Below are 20,326 nucleotides of genomic sequence, written 5' to 3' on the forward strand. Positions count from 1 at the left end.
TACCAAGAGGTGCCCACCCATGCTGCAGACTCATGGGGATGCAGGGAGGTATAGTGCTGCTGCTCACCCAAATCCAGAGACCAAACACCATGCCTGCTGCTGAGCAGCAGCCCACCACACCAGGGCGAACCCCAGAGACCATGGGGTGCACAACACATGGACCCGTCTAGGGAACCTCTACAGCGGTGGAACCAGCCCAGCCCAAATGAAGGCTCCTCCTGCTGAGCGTGCCAGGTGTTGACTGCCAGAAGTCTCATGGGGTTGCACCTGGAGACACCTGTGGTCTCACAGCATACATATACCAGTGTGACCACCAAACAGCTCTGCTGCAGGACCCCAGCCCTGCCTATAGTGGGACAACCTCAAAAGTTTGGCCATGTGGGGTCTCAATAAGCAGGCAAGTGCCCCCGGGAGGCCCATAGGTCTCTGGTCTGCAGCTACCCACTGCCACACATGACACCCTGCCTCAACACAGGCCAGCAGTCGTGGGTCTACCAACCACTGTGAAACCTCCAGAATTCTGCTTTATTTTGGCAGTACCAGGGATTGAACTCAGGACCTTGCATTTGCCAGGCAGGCACTTAAACCACTGAGCTGTACCCCTGGTCCCAATCTCCAGAATTGTTTCCAAAAGCCTTTCCTCTTCCCAGTTGGCCATACATCATGTGTTTTAGGCCAACAGTGGCTGCAATTTCACTTTCCTTTTGCATTTCTGCTTTTGGAATAGGACCCATGTTAACATGAATGTATTGAGTGTATTTTAAAAAAAAGATTTTAAATTGTGTGCAACCCTCACTCCCCCAATGTGGCACCAGACCCTGTCTTAGTACCAAAGGTAAGCCCACGCGTCCTAAGGACCCAAGGGAAGCCAGTGTCTACACACAGGTCACCATCCTACTGACACCTTTGTTCATACCAGGTTTTCAGGCTGGTCCTGAGCTGGTCTCATGGATCTTGTCATCTAGGACATCACCATTCACAGGAAGTTCTGCCATGCAGGCCCAGCACACAGATTTTTCTAGCTCTGATGTTTTCTAGTCTGTGAGAGCCAACAGGGGTGCATGAACAGTGCATCAGCAGGACCTGCCTACAGCCAAGGGAGGAGGGCCAAAGGTTGCCGCTTGACCCAACCACTCTATGCTGCAGCTTCGAAGCCCACATAGGTGCCAGTGACTTCTGTGCCACACAACACCAACAGCAGCATTGCTCCGTGGGCCTCAGAACGGTCCCCCGCACCGTGACTGGAGCTACACCTAGGGCAACAGGATGAAGCCCAGCAGATTGTGGGCCCCACCTGCCATTATCTCCAGGAGGCGTGGGGCGCATCCCTGCATTCTTGGGGAGGGGCACTCATATCTGCACCTGGGGGCAGTCCATTCTTCCTTCCGACCCACAACAGCGCCAGCGCCACACCTGCCTCCACAGGCTGGGGCAGGGGCCAAGTTTCTTGGCCCAGGGGTCCAGCAGCTCCCACATCCACATATCACTTCCCTGAGCACGGTCTAGCGCTAGGTGGGAGGGCCCAGTGATTTAATTTGTGTATTTCTTTGTGGAGTTGGGGATGGAAGTCCAGACCTTGCATGTGCCAGGCAGGGCTCATCAAGTCCATCCCCAGCCTGTTACTTTTTAACACCCATATAGAGGTATTCATATACCACAAAGTCCACCAATTAGCAGAGTACAATTTAATGTGCTTTATTAAGTGTAGAAAACTGTGTGAACATCAGTACAACCCAATTTTAGTGCATTCTCATCATTCCTTTTACTGCTTCTCCCACCCCTGGCAGTCCTTGAGCGTGTTCTCCCACTCTACATTTCATCTCTTAGGGGGTTTTCCAGGTGGGGGTTGTCTGTCCTTTCAATGCTGGGAGGAACCTGGGTATTGCGCATGCCAAGCACATGCTCTACTGCTGAGCCTCATATGCCCCTCTCTTCCTCTTTCCGAACACGTGCTGTGAACAAAATTATAGGCTAAGAGGCTGGCATCCGAGGCTTCGGAGCCACCGAGCTGTAGCACCCTGCTGCCAGCGCCCCTTTGTGACGCTGAAGCGGAACCCGCTGTGGGCTGCCCACCTCTGATCCACTTACAGGCATCCAAGCCACTGCCACTTAGGGGCCAGCAGGAACCATGAAGCTGTGACACACTGCACCTGTGCATGTGGGCGTGGCTTCACTTCTCTTGGGTAGATCTGGCGGTCACGTGGTAAATTTACACCCAGCTTTGTAAGAAAACAATGTTTACACTGTTTCACATTCCTACCCACAGCACATGAGGGGACCCAATCTTTTGTGTCCTTGCCAACATTTATTAACTGTCCCTGTACCCTGGCGACCATGTTCACAGCCTGGCACACAATCCAGCCTGGAGCACCATGCGCAATGAAAGACCTGCGGTGCTCTGGGTCCTCTGCAGTGCTCTGCCCATCCCCTATCAGCCCTCCAGCCCAGGCCCCAGGTATCTCTTGAGGACTTTGTGGTTAGATACACACAGCCTCATGATTGCCATGCACTCCTGAGGCAGCATCACCAAGTGTCCTCCAACTTTTGGTAACTGCTGCCTTTTTGTTTTTTCTTTGCAGAACCGGGGATTGAACTCAAGCCCTTGTGCTTGCCAGGTAAGCACTTATTCTACTGAGCCATTTCCCCAGCCCTTTTTTGGGGGGTGGTACTGGGGATTGAACTCAGGATCCTGCATTTGCCAGGCAAGTGCTTATTCTACTGAGTTATCTCCCCAGACTCCACCCCCCTTTTATTCTTAATCTTTTATTTATTTGGTACAGGGTCTTGCTACTCAGCTCAGACTCATACTGATCCCTCAGAGCTGGAATTACAGGCATGTGCCACAATGCGGTACTGAGGATCAAACCCAGGTCCTTGCGCTTGCCAGGCAGGCACTTAGACCACCAAGCTATCCTCCCAGCCTTAACCACTCTCTGCCTTAAGGACTAATTTATCTTAATCAATAATCACTGCAGAGTCCTACTGCTTACTGTGGCATATCCTTCCACATTCCTTTACATCTGCCCTTCAACTTGGGGGTGTCCCTTATAAACAACCTAGCATTGAGCTGACCTAGCATTGAGCTGGAGGAGTACACTTTTTTTTAATCCAACACAAAACAATCCCTGACTTCCTTTTTTCCTTCTTTCCGTCTTCCCTTAAGAAAAGGGTCTTACTATGTAGTCCAGGCTGGCCTTGAGCTCACTATAGCCCAGGCTAACCTGGAATTCACAGCAGTCCTCCGCCTCAGCCTCTCTAGCTTCTGGCTGAGGCACTTAAAACACTCATACCCTGTACAATATTGCCAGGGCTGGATTCACATTTACCATGGTGCTATTTGCTTTCTACATGTCTTCCTTTATGTATTTGTCTGTTACTTAGTACATCGCTTTGATGCTTCCATTGATCTGGCAATTTTCACTATCTTTTCTTTTTTACTATCCTGAAACAGGCTCTCACTATGCAGTTCAGGCTGGCCTGGAACTTAATGATCCTCTTGCCTCAGCTTCCTGAGGGCTGAGATTACAGGCATGCACCACCACATTCAACTTCATCTTTTATTTTCTTAATAGTTGTTCTAGTGATTACAGTGAGCATCTTAATTTAACACAAACACTTCAGATCTTTTTTTTAAGACAAGATCTGGCTATGAACCTTAGGGTTATCTTCCACTTGCTACCCTCTTGCCTCAGTCTCCTGAGTGCTGATATTAGAGAAAAAAAGCTCACTTCCGATTGTTTTTTGTTTTTTTGTCTTTTTTTTTTTTTTTGCGGAGCCAGGGATTGAACTCAGGCCCTTGCACTTAACAGAGAAGCGCTTATTCTACTGAGCCATCTCCCAGCCCCACTCACTTCAGATTAATGCTAATTTTTTTAAATATTTATTATTATTATTATTATTATTATTATTTTATTTATTTGTGTGTGTGTGGCCAGCTCAGCCCACCAGGGGGCGGGGCTGTCTGGCATGTGGTGCTGGGGGATTGAACCGCGGTCCCTGTGTTTTGCTTAGCTTAGCTTGTTCTAAGTAGGTGCTTTAGACCACTGAGCCATCTCACCAGCCCAGATTAATGCTAATTTGATTCTAATGAAACAGAAACTGCTACACTGTGCTTTGTTCTGCTCTCCTCTTCTGTACCAGCCCTATCGTGATCTAGCATACTGTGAGCCCCACTGGGCAGCTTTCAGAGGGCTGAGGTAACAATCTCTCCTGTTCACCTACACCCCCACCCGGTCCAGGTCTTCCCCCACCATGTGGACTTCAGCCACGGGTGTGTCTCCCATCAGCCTGAAGAACTGGTCAGGCTACTGCCAGCAGCCTCTCTCCCCATCCACTAGTCTGACCCTGCTGTGCCGTGTCTTCACTTTAGCAGGGCCATTTGCTGGACAGCAAGCCTGAGTCCACACTATTCTCCCTCCTGTGCCTCGAATGCACTCAACCCCTTCTGCTTCCCACTGTCCCAGTGAGTGGTCAGTTGTTCATCATACAAACAGCCCGGGGTGATGGCCTCTGCTCCTGTTGCTGTCAGAGTTCTTAACCGTTCTTTGACTCCCACATTTTCACTCTGCTGTAATTAAGTTTCTGCGCCCTTTCATTTATGCCATGGGGTGTTTGTGAGCTTTTTGGTAAGGTATCTTTGGCCATTATTTCAGATATGGCCCAATTATTTCAAATTTGTACATTCTACACCCTCAGAGAAGCTGCTGTTCCTCAGCCTGCAGCAGCTGCAGCCCTGCAGGAGCACCTTTCCACATGGTAGGGAGACAGTGTGAGCCTAGTCCCCGGCTGAGCGCCAGTCTCCCCGCTCTCAGAGACTGGCAATTTTTAAACACATACACTTGGGAGTGTTGTGTGCCTCTGGGCAATTTTTGGAATGTTGAAGTGTTTTTTTGCTATTTTGGTTTTGCTTTATTATTACCAGGTGGGAGGGTACAGAGACAGGGTCTCACCACGCAATTCAGGCTGTCCTTGAACTCTCAAATGGGCGATGATCAACCTTCCAAGTACTGGGATTACGGGTATGTATCAATTTGCCAGTTTGTTTTTGTTTTTTCTTTTTTGTAACAATGGCGACTGAGTCCAGGGCCTTCACACTGAGTTGTATCCCCAGTCATTTTTAAGCCACTATGCTTGACTTACTGCATTTTGGGAACCAACCTACCATCTCCTTGATCTTAACCAGAAGTTCCTTCCAATTTCTGAAGCACAAACTGTAAGAGACTAAGTCAGAAATATCACCAAATTACAGAGAGGAGGGTCCTATCACTTCCTCCTCCCATGCATGTTCCAAGTCACCCACCACAGTGTGTGCATGTGGTAATGTACCTGTAGTCTATTTAATTTGGTGATGTCTAGTCATAGCCACACTCTTAAAGGAAAGGGAACTTCCTTCTAGAAACCACCAGAAAATACCTCTAGCCTTCCAAATGCCCAAGTTAAGTCATATGACAGGAATTAGAAAGCATCAAAGAAAAAGAGGTAGTTTTGAGAATGAGCCAAACAGAACAAATTGTAGAAACAATATAGTTATAACTCTTGGTATCAGAAGGGCCCAGGCTCTAAGGCGCCCTACAGGATGCTGAAGACCCTCATAAAAGCTGTGTTGTTTAAATTACCTCTAGGACTGAGAACCCCAACGTAAAGTGAGCGCTGTGTAATACCATCCTCAATGGACTAAGACTTCCGTCTGTGAGTGGGCACCGAACGCAGGCAGCCTCGCATTCGCCAGGCGAGCACCGTGTCCTGAGCTACACCCTACCCTTCCGGGTATTTCCGATTCATGCATTCAGAACTCAGACACACAGGGGCTAGCTATACCAGAAAGCAGGAAAAGGGAATTACTGCTGCCTCAACAAAACAAGCAAACTGCATGAACACAATGCTCAACACAAGCAGACAGAGTAAAGGCTACTTCATCCCCACAGAGGCAGGAAAGCCATCTGCACTGCTGGTGGCCAGGCCAGGGCTGCTGTGGAGGCTGTGCTACAGGGCTGCCATGTCCTTTTCTCACTCTGGGCTACAAGGATATGTTCAGTATGTGAAAACGTATCCAGCAGCACACATACTTTTCATTATGTTTGCTGTATTTTGGATAAGAAGTTAAAGAACAAAAATTAAACTCTCTTGGCATAACTTACAACTGACACACTGAGGCTGGAGCCAGCTTAGGTGGCCCATAGCTAGCACAGACCCAGAATGGCTCAGGGGCAGGCGCAATCCTATGATTCTGTCAGAACACCCCTCCCCCCACCCTCCCATGTAACTAACCCCAAAGCATGGGGTGAGGGGACAACACACTCTGCACACTGGGATAACTGGAAAGGGAGCTCTCACCAACACTGGCTGGGTGGCCTCTGATTCCCACTGCACATTCCACATCACCTCAATTTGCAAGGTGGAGATCACTGTTTAACCAGTGAAAAGCACAGGCCACAGTCACCTGCCTGGTTGACTCAATCCTAGCCCACCTGCTGGCCTCCAAGGCTGAGCTGTTCCACTGCCACACAGATGTCCTCAGTGTCACCAGTGCTCTGGAGGACCATGTCCAAGTGCCTGGGCTGTTCCCTGCCCCTCAGTTCCTGGCATCCTTTATAAGTCCTAAGAAAACCATCCCAATTAGCTTTAGTAAATAACCTCCCATCTTCTGAGTATTCTCATTTCAGGAGCAGATGGTCCAGTGGAGAAAGTGACCAAGAGGCCCTGAGCCCTGGGGCAGCCATGGGCTTCAAGTCCCAGCTGTGAACTACATCAACACTGAGCCCGGAATCTCCCAGGCCTACCACACAGAACCACTCAGTGATTGCAGTATAAAACACAAGCCAGAATCTTGCACTGTGGGGTACACAGGTGGCACCAGGACAGCCTCCATGGATGTGGGCACCTGGCTGAGACCTCACCTAAGGGGCCCAGACCCTCGGCCCTGCTGAGGGAGGAACAAGCCCTGTACCTATGGGTAAGAATAGGCCTGCATCCAAATGGGGGCACAGGGAAGCAAGCTAAAGAGGTAAAGCTCTGGGCAGCAGGACCTGAGCAGCCTGCTCTGACCAGGGGCTAGCAGAGGAGGTGCAAGTCCAGTGTCCAGAAACACCAAGTCATACATCAGGTTCACCACCCCTGCTCCTGGCTCCAAAATCAACTTAGCACAGAGATCAGCACTCAGGGGCCCTTTCCAGGGCTGGTGGATGCTGGCAGAAAAGGCAAGGGGCCATGGCTTCCATCCTGGATAGTGGGGGTGGGGGGGTCTAGTGCACAGGAGAAGAAAATTCTATGCCTTAGGGGGCTGCTGGTATGACATTCTGGAGAGATCCCAACAACATGTAAAAGAAGAGCCTGGGCCAGGTCTGTATTTCTCTAAGGGGAGAAAGAATATTTCTGAACAAAGAAATGGGGTGAGGACTGAGCACCTCCCCATCTGTTCAGTACTGGGGACTAACCAGGTCTGCACACTGAGCTACATCTGAGCACTTGACTTCTTCCACTTCTCATTTCTGAGAAAGGATCTCAGTGAATTACTAACATGTCCAGGCTGGGCTCCAACCTCCCATCCTCCTGCTTCAGCCTCCCAGGGTGCTGGGGCGATAGGTGTGCACCTGGCTGAGCCCCACAACAGCCGATTACAGGCAGTCACCCTGGGCTGAGGAGAAAAAACAGAGCAGGCTGCAGGAGCCCTGCCCACGGAGACGGTGAAAGTCAACAAACAAGAGATACCCCAGGCAGTGTGCAGCATCCCCCGACAGCCCACACTCAGATCTGAAAGGCAGGAAGGCACAACTCAGCGAGAGCCTCGCCTTTTCCTATAAACCAAGATCACTGAGCTCACAGGTGGCAGGCCATTTGTTTAGCTGAGCCCTGCTAAGGGGCCCAACACACAGATCACACCCGAGCCACTCTCATTTGGTGCCAGGAGCCCAGGAGGGAGCTCCCTTTGCCGGGACAGCAACCTGCCAGCAGGGCGACACCAAGACCAGGACCCATGGACACAGCACAACAACCCACACAGCTGGCCTACCCGCTGCCACCCTGCTCACCTGTGGGAGGTACGCATGTCCACTGGCCCGTCACCCAGCAGCCCTTCGCCTCTGCCCACAGCCACTGCCGGGGCCTCCGAGACCCCCAGAAGTCCTTGGGCTGGGCCTGCTCCCAGCTCTGGTGTCACTCTTGTGTCACCCTCAGGGCTGAGGTCTGAAGCTGACAGTCCTCTCTCCATTTTCACTTTCTTGCTCTCCACACCGTCCTCTGTCAGGTCAGGCTCAAGGGCTCGCTTCTGGCTTCGGGTTCGGCATGCTTCTTCCGTCATTCTGGACTTGAGGGGAGGAGAAGACAGCATTGGAACCAGACACAGCCAACTACTACCATCTAGAAACTTTTCTGGGTGTGGCTTTGAGTGTGGTGACAGCAGAGTGGGTACAACAAACATAGGTCCCAAGAGGCATTCATGGGACATTTCTTCACAGCCCTGGGGACACTGGGGAGGAGAGATGCCTGTTTCTGAGGTACTCCAAGCATCTAGACAGGGCTGGACAGGAGCAATAGCAGGGCCACTCATCAGAAAGAAAGGAGCCCGGTGCACTCAGATGAGAGCAAGAACGGGGGAAACTGTCCTCCCGCTGAGCTGCCAGCTCTGAGTCCACACAGGACTGTTGTGTAGGATTCTGGAAGGGGCAACCTTGTCAACCTAGGAGTCACTGTGGTGCCTCAGTTGACCCCTGCTTCTGCTAGGGAAGAGAAGTCCCCTCACTCTCCACTCACCTCCAGGAGGTGGGGAGTAGGGTCACATTTAACCCTTTGGGTACTGGCAAGGTGCACTGGGAGGAGAGGTTGGGGCCTGACCCATTACCGAGCCACCACCCCGTACCTGCAGCACACACATATCTTGATTTAAAGAAGAAAGAAAAGAAGGACAAAACAGCTGAGTCAGTTTTTGATCCCATGACATCACTGGGCTCCACATGACCCTTCCCAGGATTCAGTCTGAGAGACAAAGCACTTTCCAGAAAACCAGTCTGAACCGGTTCCAGACAACAAGCTCAAGTGCTGTTAACCCTCACGGAGACGGAGACAGAGGGAGAGACAGGAGACAGGAGGACAGCAGAGCGAGGACAGCAAGACGGGGGGCAGCTGGCATTCCACAACAGGGCCCTACACAGGCAATCTTAAAGGGGCCGCCCAGGCCTCGATGTCCCAACAGGCCAGGGAAATGAGGTTTGGGAGAGTCAAAGTCTTAAAAAAGTCCACCCTGTTCACCAAAGGACAAGAAAAGAAATGAGCTCCTGAAGTCTGACAACATTTTCAGTCAGGACTAATAATACACGTCTGTAATCCCAGCACTCAAGAAGCTGAGGCAGGAAGATTGCTATGAGTTCAAGGCTAGGCTGGGGTACATAGTGAGTTCAAGGCCAGCCTGGACTACGTAGTGAGTCTCTGTCTAAAAAAAAAAAAAAAAAAAAAACAAACCAGAAAATTCCCAGTGTCACCTTTCAGATAGTCCACACCCACCTCAAAGGAGCCCCTCAAGGCCCAGTTCACCCCTGTGGCATGCACTATGTGGAGGCCCTGACTATATACCTTGCTGCTGCCCAGGTAACTCCATTTCGATACTGGTGAACACTCTGGGAAGCCCGTCCCAGGCAGAGCCAGTCCCCTGGCCTGCAAGGCCACAAAAGGGTCCTATCACCATCACCAGCTATGGGACTTGCCTGCAACCAGCTTCCCAAACAAGCACTAATGTAGGCATAGGCACATGCTCCAATGGGAGCCAGAGCGAGAGTTGCCACCTGCTCCCTCCTGGGCTAAGCCTGTTGAGAAGACCAAACAGAGCAAGTCTCCTACCATATGTGACAGCTCGGAGGCAGGAGAGGCCCTATGCTCTGCAGGGTGGGCAGTGCTCAACCTCTCTCAGCAGCACCTAGTGCCATAGTGTGACCTGACAGAGTAAGCTGAGGAGTAGGGTCCACAATCCTGGAAGTGCTCTCAGACTTGGGGTCCAGCCTGCAGCTACCACCCATACACGACCCCATCAGCCCCAGTGACTTCCCACTGGCCCACCCTGGAGCTTCCCCTGCCTCTCACTCTAGGTCTATCCCTTTTCTACATCCCTGACCACAAATCCTGTCTGGCCGGCTCACTGACAACCGCCCTGTCTCTGGAGAGACTGCAGCCCCAGCAATGCCGTAGGGTGTCAGTTGCTCCTCCCCTCCTCTGGGCACTGCCCTGACCAGGGCTGCTCGGGAAAGAGTTCCAGCGGCAGCTGTGGGTAGCAGGTACACACAGTCAGGCCTGGGCCACAGCTCCCAGCTCCAGTAGCAGGGTAAAGCCCCCAGCAGAGGGCCCAGGAGCCCAAGGCTTGTGCGCAGTGTGTGGTACCAGGGTGATGCATCATAAAGCTAGGGCTGGAGCTCAGTCAGCCAGCCTGGGTGCCCTCCCTCCACTTCATGCAGCTAGAGGGCGTGGGCCCACCCAGAGGTCTGGGTGGGCCCTGACCTGCCCACCTGACCTCCCCTCTGTGGCCTAGGGCTTCCTCCACAGCCAGGCCCCTAATTCAGGGCCTGCTAGCAGCCAATCCCAGGCTGACACAGGGTGTTCGCACTAGGGAAGGGGGGGCTGCTAAGGAACAAACACTCCTCCTTCAAGGTGAGCAGGTCCAGGTCCCAGCAACCCAGAGCTGGAAGCCACTGCACTGCAGGCAGAGACCTGGCAACAGCCACAAAGTCATCAGAAACCTGCCTTGAGCAGTGATGAATGACTCTGCAAGGAATAGCAGGCATGCATGAGAGCACCCTAAAATAGTAGGGACCAGTCAACCTACTAGCACTTTAGGGTCCCCTCCAAAACTTCCAGCAACAGAGCTGTCTCAGGGTGAAACAGCCCAGCTAGGAAAGCTGGGCCCCACAGGCTATTCAGCAGAGGGCGCAAACTCCCGCAGTGGTGCCCATTCCAGTGCAAGCCACACTGGCAGCCACAGCTGGGACATGGGCAGCCTCAGAGCCTTTCACACCAGGGCCACCAAAGGCTCCCAGAGCACCACCATAGGGACCACTGAGACCTGGGGGTACAGTAATGCAGGGCTGAGGTGGTAGAGTCTTCAGTAGCCCCCACCCCAATGCTGGCAGGATTTTATAAACACCACTGTCCAACTGGCCTAAGATCCTCAGTCCATAAACAATGAAAAAGATCAGACAACGCTGGAGCAAGGCCAAGGTTTTTCAAAGTGGACTTGAGACCACAACCCCTCAGCCAAGTCAAGCACATCAGGTCAGTAAAACATCCCTTGGTAATCAAAAGAAAAAGCTAGGTGTGGTGGTACATGCCTGTAATCCCAGCACTTACTTGGAAGGCTGAGGCAGGACAATCACCTCGAGTTCCAGTTCAAGTCCAGCCTAAGCTATGGAGTGACTTCAAGGCCAGCCTAATAATTAAAATTGTAATAATGAGATGCAAACTACAGGTCAACCCCTGAGGTTGTCCTATTAACAACACCCATTCTGTGAAATGCCACTATACACCCTAACACCACAGGGCCAGGAGCACTCATTTCAAATGGCTGGAACCAGAATAATTCCAAGTTTGGAGATTTTCGGAGAGTAGATCAGCATCTCCGAAGATGTCACTGAGCACCTCCATTCAGAAAACCTGCAATCTGAAAGGCTCCAAAGCCCCAAACTCCTTCATGGGCTTAGCACTCAAACATTTCTGGATTTTGGAACATTTATGATCAGGGATGCTTGACTTTTACTAATGCTGTTAGCAGCCTTCATGTTTCACACAGGAAGAAAGTGGGGCTGGGTGGGGTTAAGTCAGCAAGTGGCAGGAGTGACAGCCAAGTCCTGAAGGTGAGACCTGCCCACCTGGGGGTGGGCTCCGTGGTACAGCCCAGGGCTGGTTCAACCCCAGGAAAAAGACAGGAAGAGGGAGATGACTTGCACTTTTTCCTATACCCCCACCACAGGCCATTTGCTGGACCTCTACTCTACGAAGAGTCGGTCCTTGGGCCAGGGCACAGTGATGAGAGACAGAGTAATGACCTGTTGCTTGGGAACACACAGGTTCAGCAGCACAGCCCAGCATGGCAGAACGGGACCCCCTGGCCGGCTACTGTGGAGGGAAGCAGGCCAAGAGCAGCAGCACGTGGGGCCTCCTAGTGCCATGTGTACACGGGGCACAGTGGAGGCAGGGAAGGCCCTGGGCACAGAGGGCAGGACCTCAGCCACCTGAAGACAGGGCAAGGTACAGGAGTGTGGTATGCCTGGTATGGGGACTGTGTACCCAGACCCAGCAAGGGCCAGGGCACTGAGGTCACATATTCAAGGACACCACCCACTGGGTACAAGAGAGCAGACTGCCGTTTGGCAGGGCAGACTTCTGAATGGGTAGGTGTAAACTTGGGGAAAGATGGGCGAGCTTATATAGCTGGACAAAGGAGCAGACCCTACACCTAGAGGCAGCCACCATGGGGGGTGGGGGAGGCAAGAGCACCTTTTCCTCTGGGAAGGGAGAGAGAGGAAGGGACCCACACAGAGCAGCCAGTGCTGTGCTGGGTCTGGTGCTAAGAGGGTCTGGGTTCCAGACACAGGGCAGCACACCACCTCTACTTGGACACATGGTGCAGTTGGGTGTCTTTGCACCCTGCACTCCCTGGTCTGGGGCGGTGACACCTCTCTCCATGGCAGCCCTGTCTACATTCCATAAACCCGGTCCACGCTCCTCCAGGAATGCTCACTTCAAGTCCAACCCACACGTCCCGATGTGGGGAAGCCATCGGGGAACAGGGAGGTCGTGAGCCCCTCAACATCTTCCCAAGAGGCAGACCCCAGGCCTACTGCACCACTTCCTCACTCTCATCTCAGTGACAGAGTAGGGGACCTCCTCCCGCATGTACTCTCCACCATCTAACACACAGGGGCACCATCACCCACAGTTTTTAAAATGTTAAGTGTCTAAATGAGGAGAACACTGAGAGAAATTTCCCTCAAATCAAAACTGAAAAAAACTAGACTAAAATCAGCAGGAGTCATCTCTGACGGGCAAATTGAGACTCACTTTCTGTCGTGGACATTTCTGCCCTGTCTGAATCCCCTAACGGTGACTTCATGTCAGTCTTCTATCAAGAAATCCAAGATTAAAGAGGGGAAAGATTAGGGGAACAGCTCAGTGGCAGAGCTCTTACCTAGCACTGCGAGGCCCTGGATGCTGCTCCTATGGGGTGCAGCACAGAATAGGACAGAGAGCGACAGATGCAAAAGGCAGCAGGTGGTAGTATGCACCTGGGGGCCAAGGCAGGAAGACTCCAAATTGAAGAGCAGCCAGAGCCATACAGAGACCCTGTACACATACACAGGGTGGGGAACACAGCTCAGCACAAAGGTCCTCGGTTCAATACTAGTATGGTGAGAGGCAAGGGAAGGAAGCAAAGAGGGGAGGAACTGGATAAAGTAAGGTTTCCAATTTGCTGCAAGTTCCAGCGTGAGCACTTCAAGCAGGGAGTGGGAGGACAGGGACAGGAGGCAGGCTCAAGGCAGGAGGTCAGACAAGCATGTCACTTCCAGCGTGCCTGTGCCAAGCAGACACCACGGCCATTTCCCAGTATTCATTAGGAAAGCTATCCCGTGCCACCTCTGTGACTCTCGCGCTCAAGGCAGCTCAGCTTGCAGCAGGCACCTCTACCAGGCACACACCCCAGGGACAAGCGAGGGACCACAGCAGTTGACGCCCTGCCACTGGCAGCAACAGCATCACTTTCCTGGCCAATGGGAACCTCTCAACAGTAGAAACTCCCTTTTCCCGTTCTCACTTTGCTGTCACTTCCAACAAACAGTGGACCATGTAGCAGTACTGACATGAGCCTCGCAGAACACCCAGCTCCTGGGCTTCCTGGCTGACCCTGAGGGCGCACAGGGAACACCTGGCCAAGAGGAGGTCAAGCAGCCATTCTCTGGCACCTTCATGGCAGCCACACTGGGGAGCATCAAGAGCTGCCCTGCCCAGGAGCCAGGCCAGGGAAGACTACATGGCTGAACACAGGTGCCTCCATGGCAGAGTGCTCGGGCGTCTTGCACCCCCCAGGCTCCAGGTGCAGGATAGCAGGAGTGCCCTACCAACATCTGGCTGGTGGCCAGCCCAAAGAAGGCCAGCACACAGCAGGTGTGTGGCACACAGCTCACACAGGGGCAGCACAGGTATCCTCTGGGGGGTGGGACCAGGCCTCTCAGCCCACACTTTCCAACCTGGGGCCTTGAGCTCCTAGCCCAGGCTTACTGCTCCCCTTGGTGTTAGCAGAAACAAGGGGCTTCTGGCCTAGCATTGACCACACAGGAACCTCCTGATGACCCGCTCATCAGTTTTTTTTGTTTTTGTTTTTTTTTTTAATTTTTATTTATTTATTTAGTGTGTGGCCAGCTCAGCCCACCAGGGGGCGGGGCTGGCTGGCACGTGGTGCTGGGGGATCAAACCGCAGTCCCTGCTTAGCTTAAGCTTGTTCTAAGTAGGTGCTTTAGACCACTGAGCCATCTCACCAGCCCCCGCTCACCAGTTTTACAAGTGGAGAAACTGAGGCATGGTCAGGACATGTGGAACCAAGTTAGGAAGCAGCGCCCTTCCACATAGCTGGAGGCAGCCCTGGGAGCACAGCAGGCGCAGCCATGCCAGCAACAGGGCCTGGTCGGAATGTGATGGGATCATGGTTTTACTGAGAGTCAGGAGTGAGCCCACAGCTTTCGAGTGTTTGCTTTCAAAGTACGCTAAATTCAGTTATGGCCCAACACACACCATATCCCCATAAACCACAGTGGGATGTGAAATCAGGCAATAAAAACAGAGTTTCTGGGCATAATGTGGCTAAGGGCACAAGTTCCAAAACACCATCCAGCTCACAGAAACAAAAAAACACAACAAGTGTGCTACACGGGCAGCACTTCAGAACTCAGCATTTCAGAACTCATATGTAACAGCCAAGAAGCTGCCTGAGTCCTCACTGCAGGAGGGGCACAGAGGAGCCTGGGGCATGGGCATTCCTGGACAGGACAGGCGCGCCCTGTAGAGCTGGATCCACTAGTGCCACTAGGTGACCTTTCTCTTAAGAAGGTACTCACCTCGCTTCTGAGGATGGTCCAGGCTCTGCCACAAGTCTGACCCTGTGCCTCTGCCAGGACACACCTGAGTGGGTGTGGCTACGTCCCCAACATGGTAACCAGCCTGCAGACCACCTTTCCCAACCCCCAGTGAGCATCTCCCCAATGAACCAAGGTAACAGAGCCACAGCCTGTTTCCTAACATAACTCAGGACAGAGGTAGGTTTAAAAAAAGGGCAAGATGGAGGAAATTCAATGTAGCCCAGGCCTTGAATTTAATTCTTTTGACAAGTCAGAAGAAACTTTGTTTCCCAAAGTACAGTGCACACACAAGACAGCTCTAGGCAGGATCCATTCTAAGTTGTCTTGAAAGCCTCACACACTTGGAACCCTCATGATGAATGGGCCCCTAGAAGGAAATTATGTGCTATAAACTCCATTACTGTGGCAGCTGAAACTTTAACCCAGTTACAAAGTGCTTCCTTGGCGTGGGTGCTGCGTGTCAGGCCACAGCACACCCACTCATCATCAGCCCCCACAGACAGGAGCATGGCACTGTGTAAACACAAACCTCCTAGAAACACCCTGGTGAGCTGGACCCCCCAAGGAGAGAAATTAGAATTGTACAGGGGAGAGACTGGAAGAAAAGGTAAGAGAAAGGGTGTCAGGGTACAAGTATAGAAGAGTCTAAAGAGCCAGGCGTGGTGGTGCATGCCTGTTTTTCCAGCAGAGGCTGATTGTGAGTTGAGACCAGCCTGGGTCAAAAGTGAGCTCAAGGCCAGTCTGAGCTACATAGTGAGACCCTGTCCCAAAAAGATGAAAGAAAGACAGACAGAAAAAGACAGAAAGACACAAAGAAAAAAAAAAGGCAAGGCAGTGTAAACACCCAACTGGGCGTGGTGGTGCACACCTGCCCTTGCAACCTTTTGAGGCTGAAGCAGGAGGAGTTCAGACTTCGAGGTTAGCCTGGGCTACACAATGTCTGAGACACTGTCCGAAGAAAACAAGACCAGACAAGAAAAAACAAAACACAAGAGTATGAAAATATATTTCCCAGAAAGAAATGAAGTCGAGCAAGAGGATACACAAGCTGGGCAGGGTGGTGCACACCTGCATTCTCACCGTTCTGGAAGTTGAGGCAGGAAGATTATAAACTCAAGCCAAGCCTGGGCAATTTAACAATTTAGTGAGATCCTAACTAAAATTTTTAGAGAAAGGCTAGAGACACAGCACAGAGTGAAGGCCCTGGAGGCCACCCACAGGAGCCCCCACCCAGATTGTTTCTCTTCTCTTTCCTGTCTCCATCAGTCCTGTCCACCCTCTTTTAGGAAAGCCCTGGGATAGAGTCCAGGGCTTTCAGCATACAAGGCAAGCACTGTGCCCCCGGGGCTGCACCCCTAGCCCAGAACCAAACTTTCAGTGACCCTTTTTTTCTTTAAATTTTATTTATTTATTTGTTTGTTTGTTTGTGGGTGGGTGTGGCCAGCTCAGCCCACCAGGGGGCGGGGCTGGCTGGCATGTGGTGCTGGGGGATTGAACCTCGGTTCCCGAGCTGTGCTAAGCTTCTTCTAAGTAGGTGCTTTAAACCACTGGGCCATTTCAACAGCCCAGTGATTCTTTTTTTAAATGCACTGAGGTTGCTTAGAAAACATGTCCCCTTACAGAGGTTGAGGAGAGACTTGCAATGACCTGCCTCCTGCAACTTCCTGCACCTGCAGAAGTCCCTAGTGAGACAGTGTCCAAGGTTTGCGTTTATAAATAAGTGCACACTTACAGTCTTTTTTTTTTTTTTTTTAAAGGGCAGGAGACTCAAATAATGGCTTTAAAACAGTGTTTCAGGAAATACTACAAAGATTAACCTAGAGACCAAATTATCTGAAACGTTTCTAATACGCTCAACTAAGCAGCCACCAATACCTGAAAAGTAACCTTTTCAGGCTAGTGGGACAGCTCAGGGAAAGAGCTACTGAGCTATGATCCCCAGGACCACCAAAAAGAAAGTTCAACTTAGATGGCCTCAGATTCCCTGGCACTCTGCAGGGAAGGAGAGCACTGGCAGCACCTGCAGCAGTGCAGGAACAAAGCACTCTTCTGGACAAGTCACCTCCAGAGAAAGCTGGTTCCTTTTTCCCAGAGGGTTGCCCACATGAGCATCAAGCAGGCCTTCAAGGCTACAGCCAGGCCTCAGCTCCCCAGGGGCCACTGGGGAGAGTAAAGGCTCCTTGAGACCCTGAAAGATGGTACAGGATTACACTGCCATCTTCGGCCATGGCGCCAGTCAGGAGCCGCATGATTAGCCCCATCCACACTTTGCCAGGACCCATCCTGCAACCTGAGATGAGTGCCTGTCTCTATCTGCAGGTCCGGTCAGTCCGACAGCAGGAGAAAATGCACCTAAACTGTTCGAGGGTTTACTGGGAGGGACAGCAAGCAATAAGGGCCTTTAGAAGCATAGGCAGGACCCAGGCTCCCCCTGGAGCATCAGAGTTGAAAATGGCTTCCATATGCCATCTCAGAAGGTGAGGATCCAGCACCACCCACCCATCTGAGGCCCCGGTTGGCATCTGAGCTGCCGGGTTTGCTGGGTCCTGTGCCCAAGCCCAACCCTTCAGCCCTAGGAACAGATACTGCCCAGCAAGCACAAAACACAGAGACAAAGGTGCCACCTGAACCTTCCACAGGTGAGTAACCTGGGGGCCAGGCTCCAATCTGGGAGGCACTGTGAGGGCTAGCTGGGCTGTGACTCCCAGCTGCCTCCTGGGCTGCACCGCCAAGGCCTGCAAGGGCTACGCCTGCCATTTCCATGCCATCTGGGATGTTCTCAGCACAAAATGGGAGGCCTTAACCCTTCCAGAGCTGTGCTCCCTCAGGGCACAGCTGAGCGGCAGCTCCATCAAGGCCTGCAAGACAAAAAAAGGAAGCCTGCTCCTGGGAGGGCTGCTGTGTGGCACACAGAGGAACCACACACCTCTCCTGCTGTTTCCATCAGGGACCCAGCAGTGTGCTGACCTGGTTGATGGCTGCAGGCCCTACACAGGCTTTCTCAGCCAAATGCTTCCCTGCAATCTTCCATGGCAGCCCAGGAACAGAGAAATAGGGTTGGCAGGGAAGCCTACTTCCTATGTTTGTTCGTTCGTTTGTTTGTTTGTTTGCTTGCTTTTGGAACCAGAAATCAAATTCAAGACCTCTGAAATTGCCAGGGAGGCACTGTGCTACTGAGCTATATCCCCTGTCCTGTTTGTTTTTTGAGACAAAGTCTCAACTATGTAGTACAGGCTGGCCTTGAACTCACTATATAACCCAGACTGAGGGTGATCCCCATCTCACCCTCCTAAATGCTGGCATTACAGGCATGCAGCAACAGGCCTGAGAGGAAAACCTGCTTCTAAAATGAGAGTAGTTTCAACAGCTCTCAGGCCTTTGACAATCAGTCCCCACAGCACTTCCTGCGTGGCCTGAAGAGCTGGGATAGAAATCCGGCTGCCCCCTTCTTCCGGGAGACAGAATTCTCTCCTGACAAGGTGGGGGCTTCTGCAGATGCCAACCTCTGTCTGCAGCAGCCTTGGCCGGGTCAAGCTGGGCTGTCACCTGAGTGGGCACACAGGGAGGTCTAGGAGGTCTCCAGGAGAAAAACCCTCACCAGACCACAAGGCCCTGCAGCCTCTGTCTCTGCTACCACCTCACTGCTTGCAACACCGCTCCTGCCTGTAGGGCTCATCCCCCAGGTCTGTGATGCCCATGAGTTCCAGTGTTACCAGAGACACAATACCTGGTACAAAAGAAGTGCTAGGTAAACACTTGTGAACAGATTACAAGAAAAAAAATCCATACTTTGGGAACTCCCACTTACTAGTGTCATGCCCTCTTAGTGTTGGAGAAGTCAAAGCAACTTCAAAGAGAAATATCACTAAAAACACAGGCTGGGAATGGTGGCACATGCCGGTAATCCCAGCACTCAGGTGGCTGAGGCAGGAGGGTCACTACAAGTTAAGAGACTGACAGGCTACAAAGTGAGCTTAAAGCCAGCCTAAACTGCATAATGAAACCCTGTCTCAATAAAAACAAAAAACAGGGCCAGGGAGATGGTTCAGTAGAATAAGCGCTTCCCTGACAAGTGCAAGAATCTGAGTTCAATCCCTGAAAGACAGACAGACAGACAGACAGACAGACAGAACAAAACAAGCAAACAAGCCACACAAAACCTAGCAGAGCGGGGCAGTGGGGCAGGACAGCTTGCCTAGAGTCCCATCATTCGGGAGGCTGAGGTAGAAAGATCACTTGAGCCTACAAGTTCAAGGCCATCTTAGGCAACTTAAGATGGAGATTTTAAACAACTCTTATCTAACACTGTATATGAAAATTAACGTAAGACTGATCAAAGACCTAAACCTGCCTGCTTAGGCAGAGCGTAACAGTGAAGGCTGGATCTCTCAATCTGCAATTGAGACTAGGCATGGTGGCGCACGCCTATAATCCCAGTCCTTGGGAGGCTGAAAACAGGAAAATCACTACAAGCCCAATCTACACAGTGAGACCCTGTAGACGGTGGAGCACACCTGTAATCCCAGTCCTTGGAAGGCTGAAAACAGGAGAATCACTACAAGCCCAATCTACACAGTGAGACCCTGTAGGCCCTGTCCTTAATAGAGAAGAAAAAAAAAAACCTAAACCTGTAAAATTTATGGCACCAAAAAATATACTATCAGCAATAACAAAAAACCAAATCAGCAGCAACACAAGAAAGGATAATCTGAGTCCGGTGAGATGGCTCAGTGGAATAAGTGCTTCCCTGGCAAGTACAAGGGCCTGAGTTCAATCCCCGGTTCTACAAAAAGTAAAGAAAAAATAAGTAAAATAAATAAATAAAAACCATTCTAAAAAATATTTTTAAAAGAAAGAGAGGATAATCTGAACTGTATCAACCAGAGGATGTGAAAACTATCAGCAATTCATACATCTGGCCAGGGCCTGGTGTCTGCCATCTACAGAGAACACAGACGGGGGCGCTCTCAGCTGCCTAGCACTCAGCAGTGAGCACTTGCCCAGTGTGCACAAGGGCCTAGGCTCCAGGTCTAGCACCACAAAAATAAAGAGTTCCTACAGGTCAACAATGAAAATGCAAATTGAGCAAAGGACTTGAACACATTTCAACACAGACAGACAAAAGGCCAGAAAGCAGATAAAAAATGTGCAGCATCATTAGTCATAAAAGAGTAAGGATCAAAACCACCACAAATACCACTTCACGGTGGGGTCAGCCAACC

The 20,326-nt window shown here is 51.5% G+C and overlaps 1 protein-coding gene across 8 annotated transcripts in view; it reads right to left on the bottom strand.

The window, feature by feature from the left end:
- Nucleotides 1-20,326, bottom strand: part of Gatad2a (GATA zinc finger domain containing 2A) — a 96,373-nt gene that overhangs the window by 21,494 nt on the left and 54,553 nt on the right. For 5 of the 8 annotated variants that reach the window (XM_023707190.1, XM_004646833.2, XM_023707185.1 and 2 more), the window contains exon 3: nt 8,028-8,297. In XM_023707190.1, the coding sequence (XP_023562958.1) occupies nt 8,028-8,297 (270 nt within the window). Of the gene's footprint in view, nt 1-8,027; nt 8,303-20,326 lie in introns of all 8 variants that reach the window. The other 3 variants (XM_004646831.2, XM_023707188.1, XM_023707189.1) reach the window with 1 other exon arrangement.

This window comes from Octodon degus, unplaced genomic scaffold (assembly GCF_000260255.1).
Source record: "Octodon degus isolate 3935 unplaced genomic scaffold, OctDeg1.0 scaffold00282, whole genome shotgun sequence".
NCBI lineage: Eukaryota > Metazoa > Chordata > Mammalia > Rodentia > Octodontidae > Octodon > Octodon degus.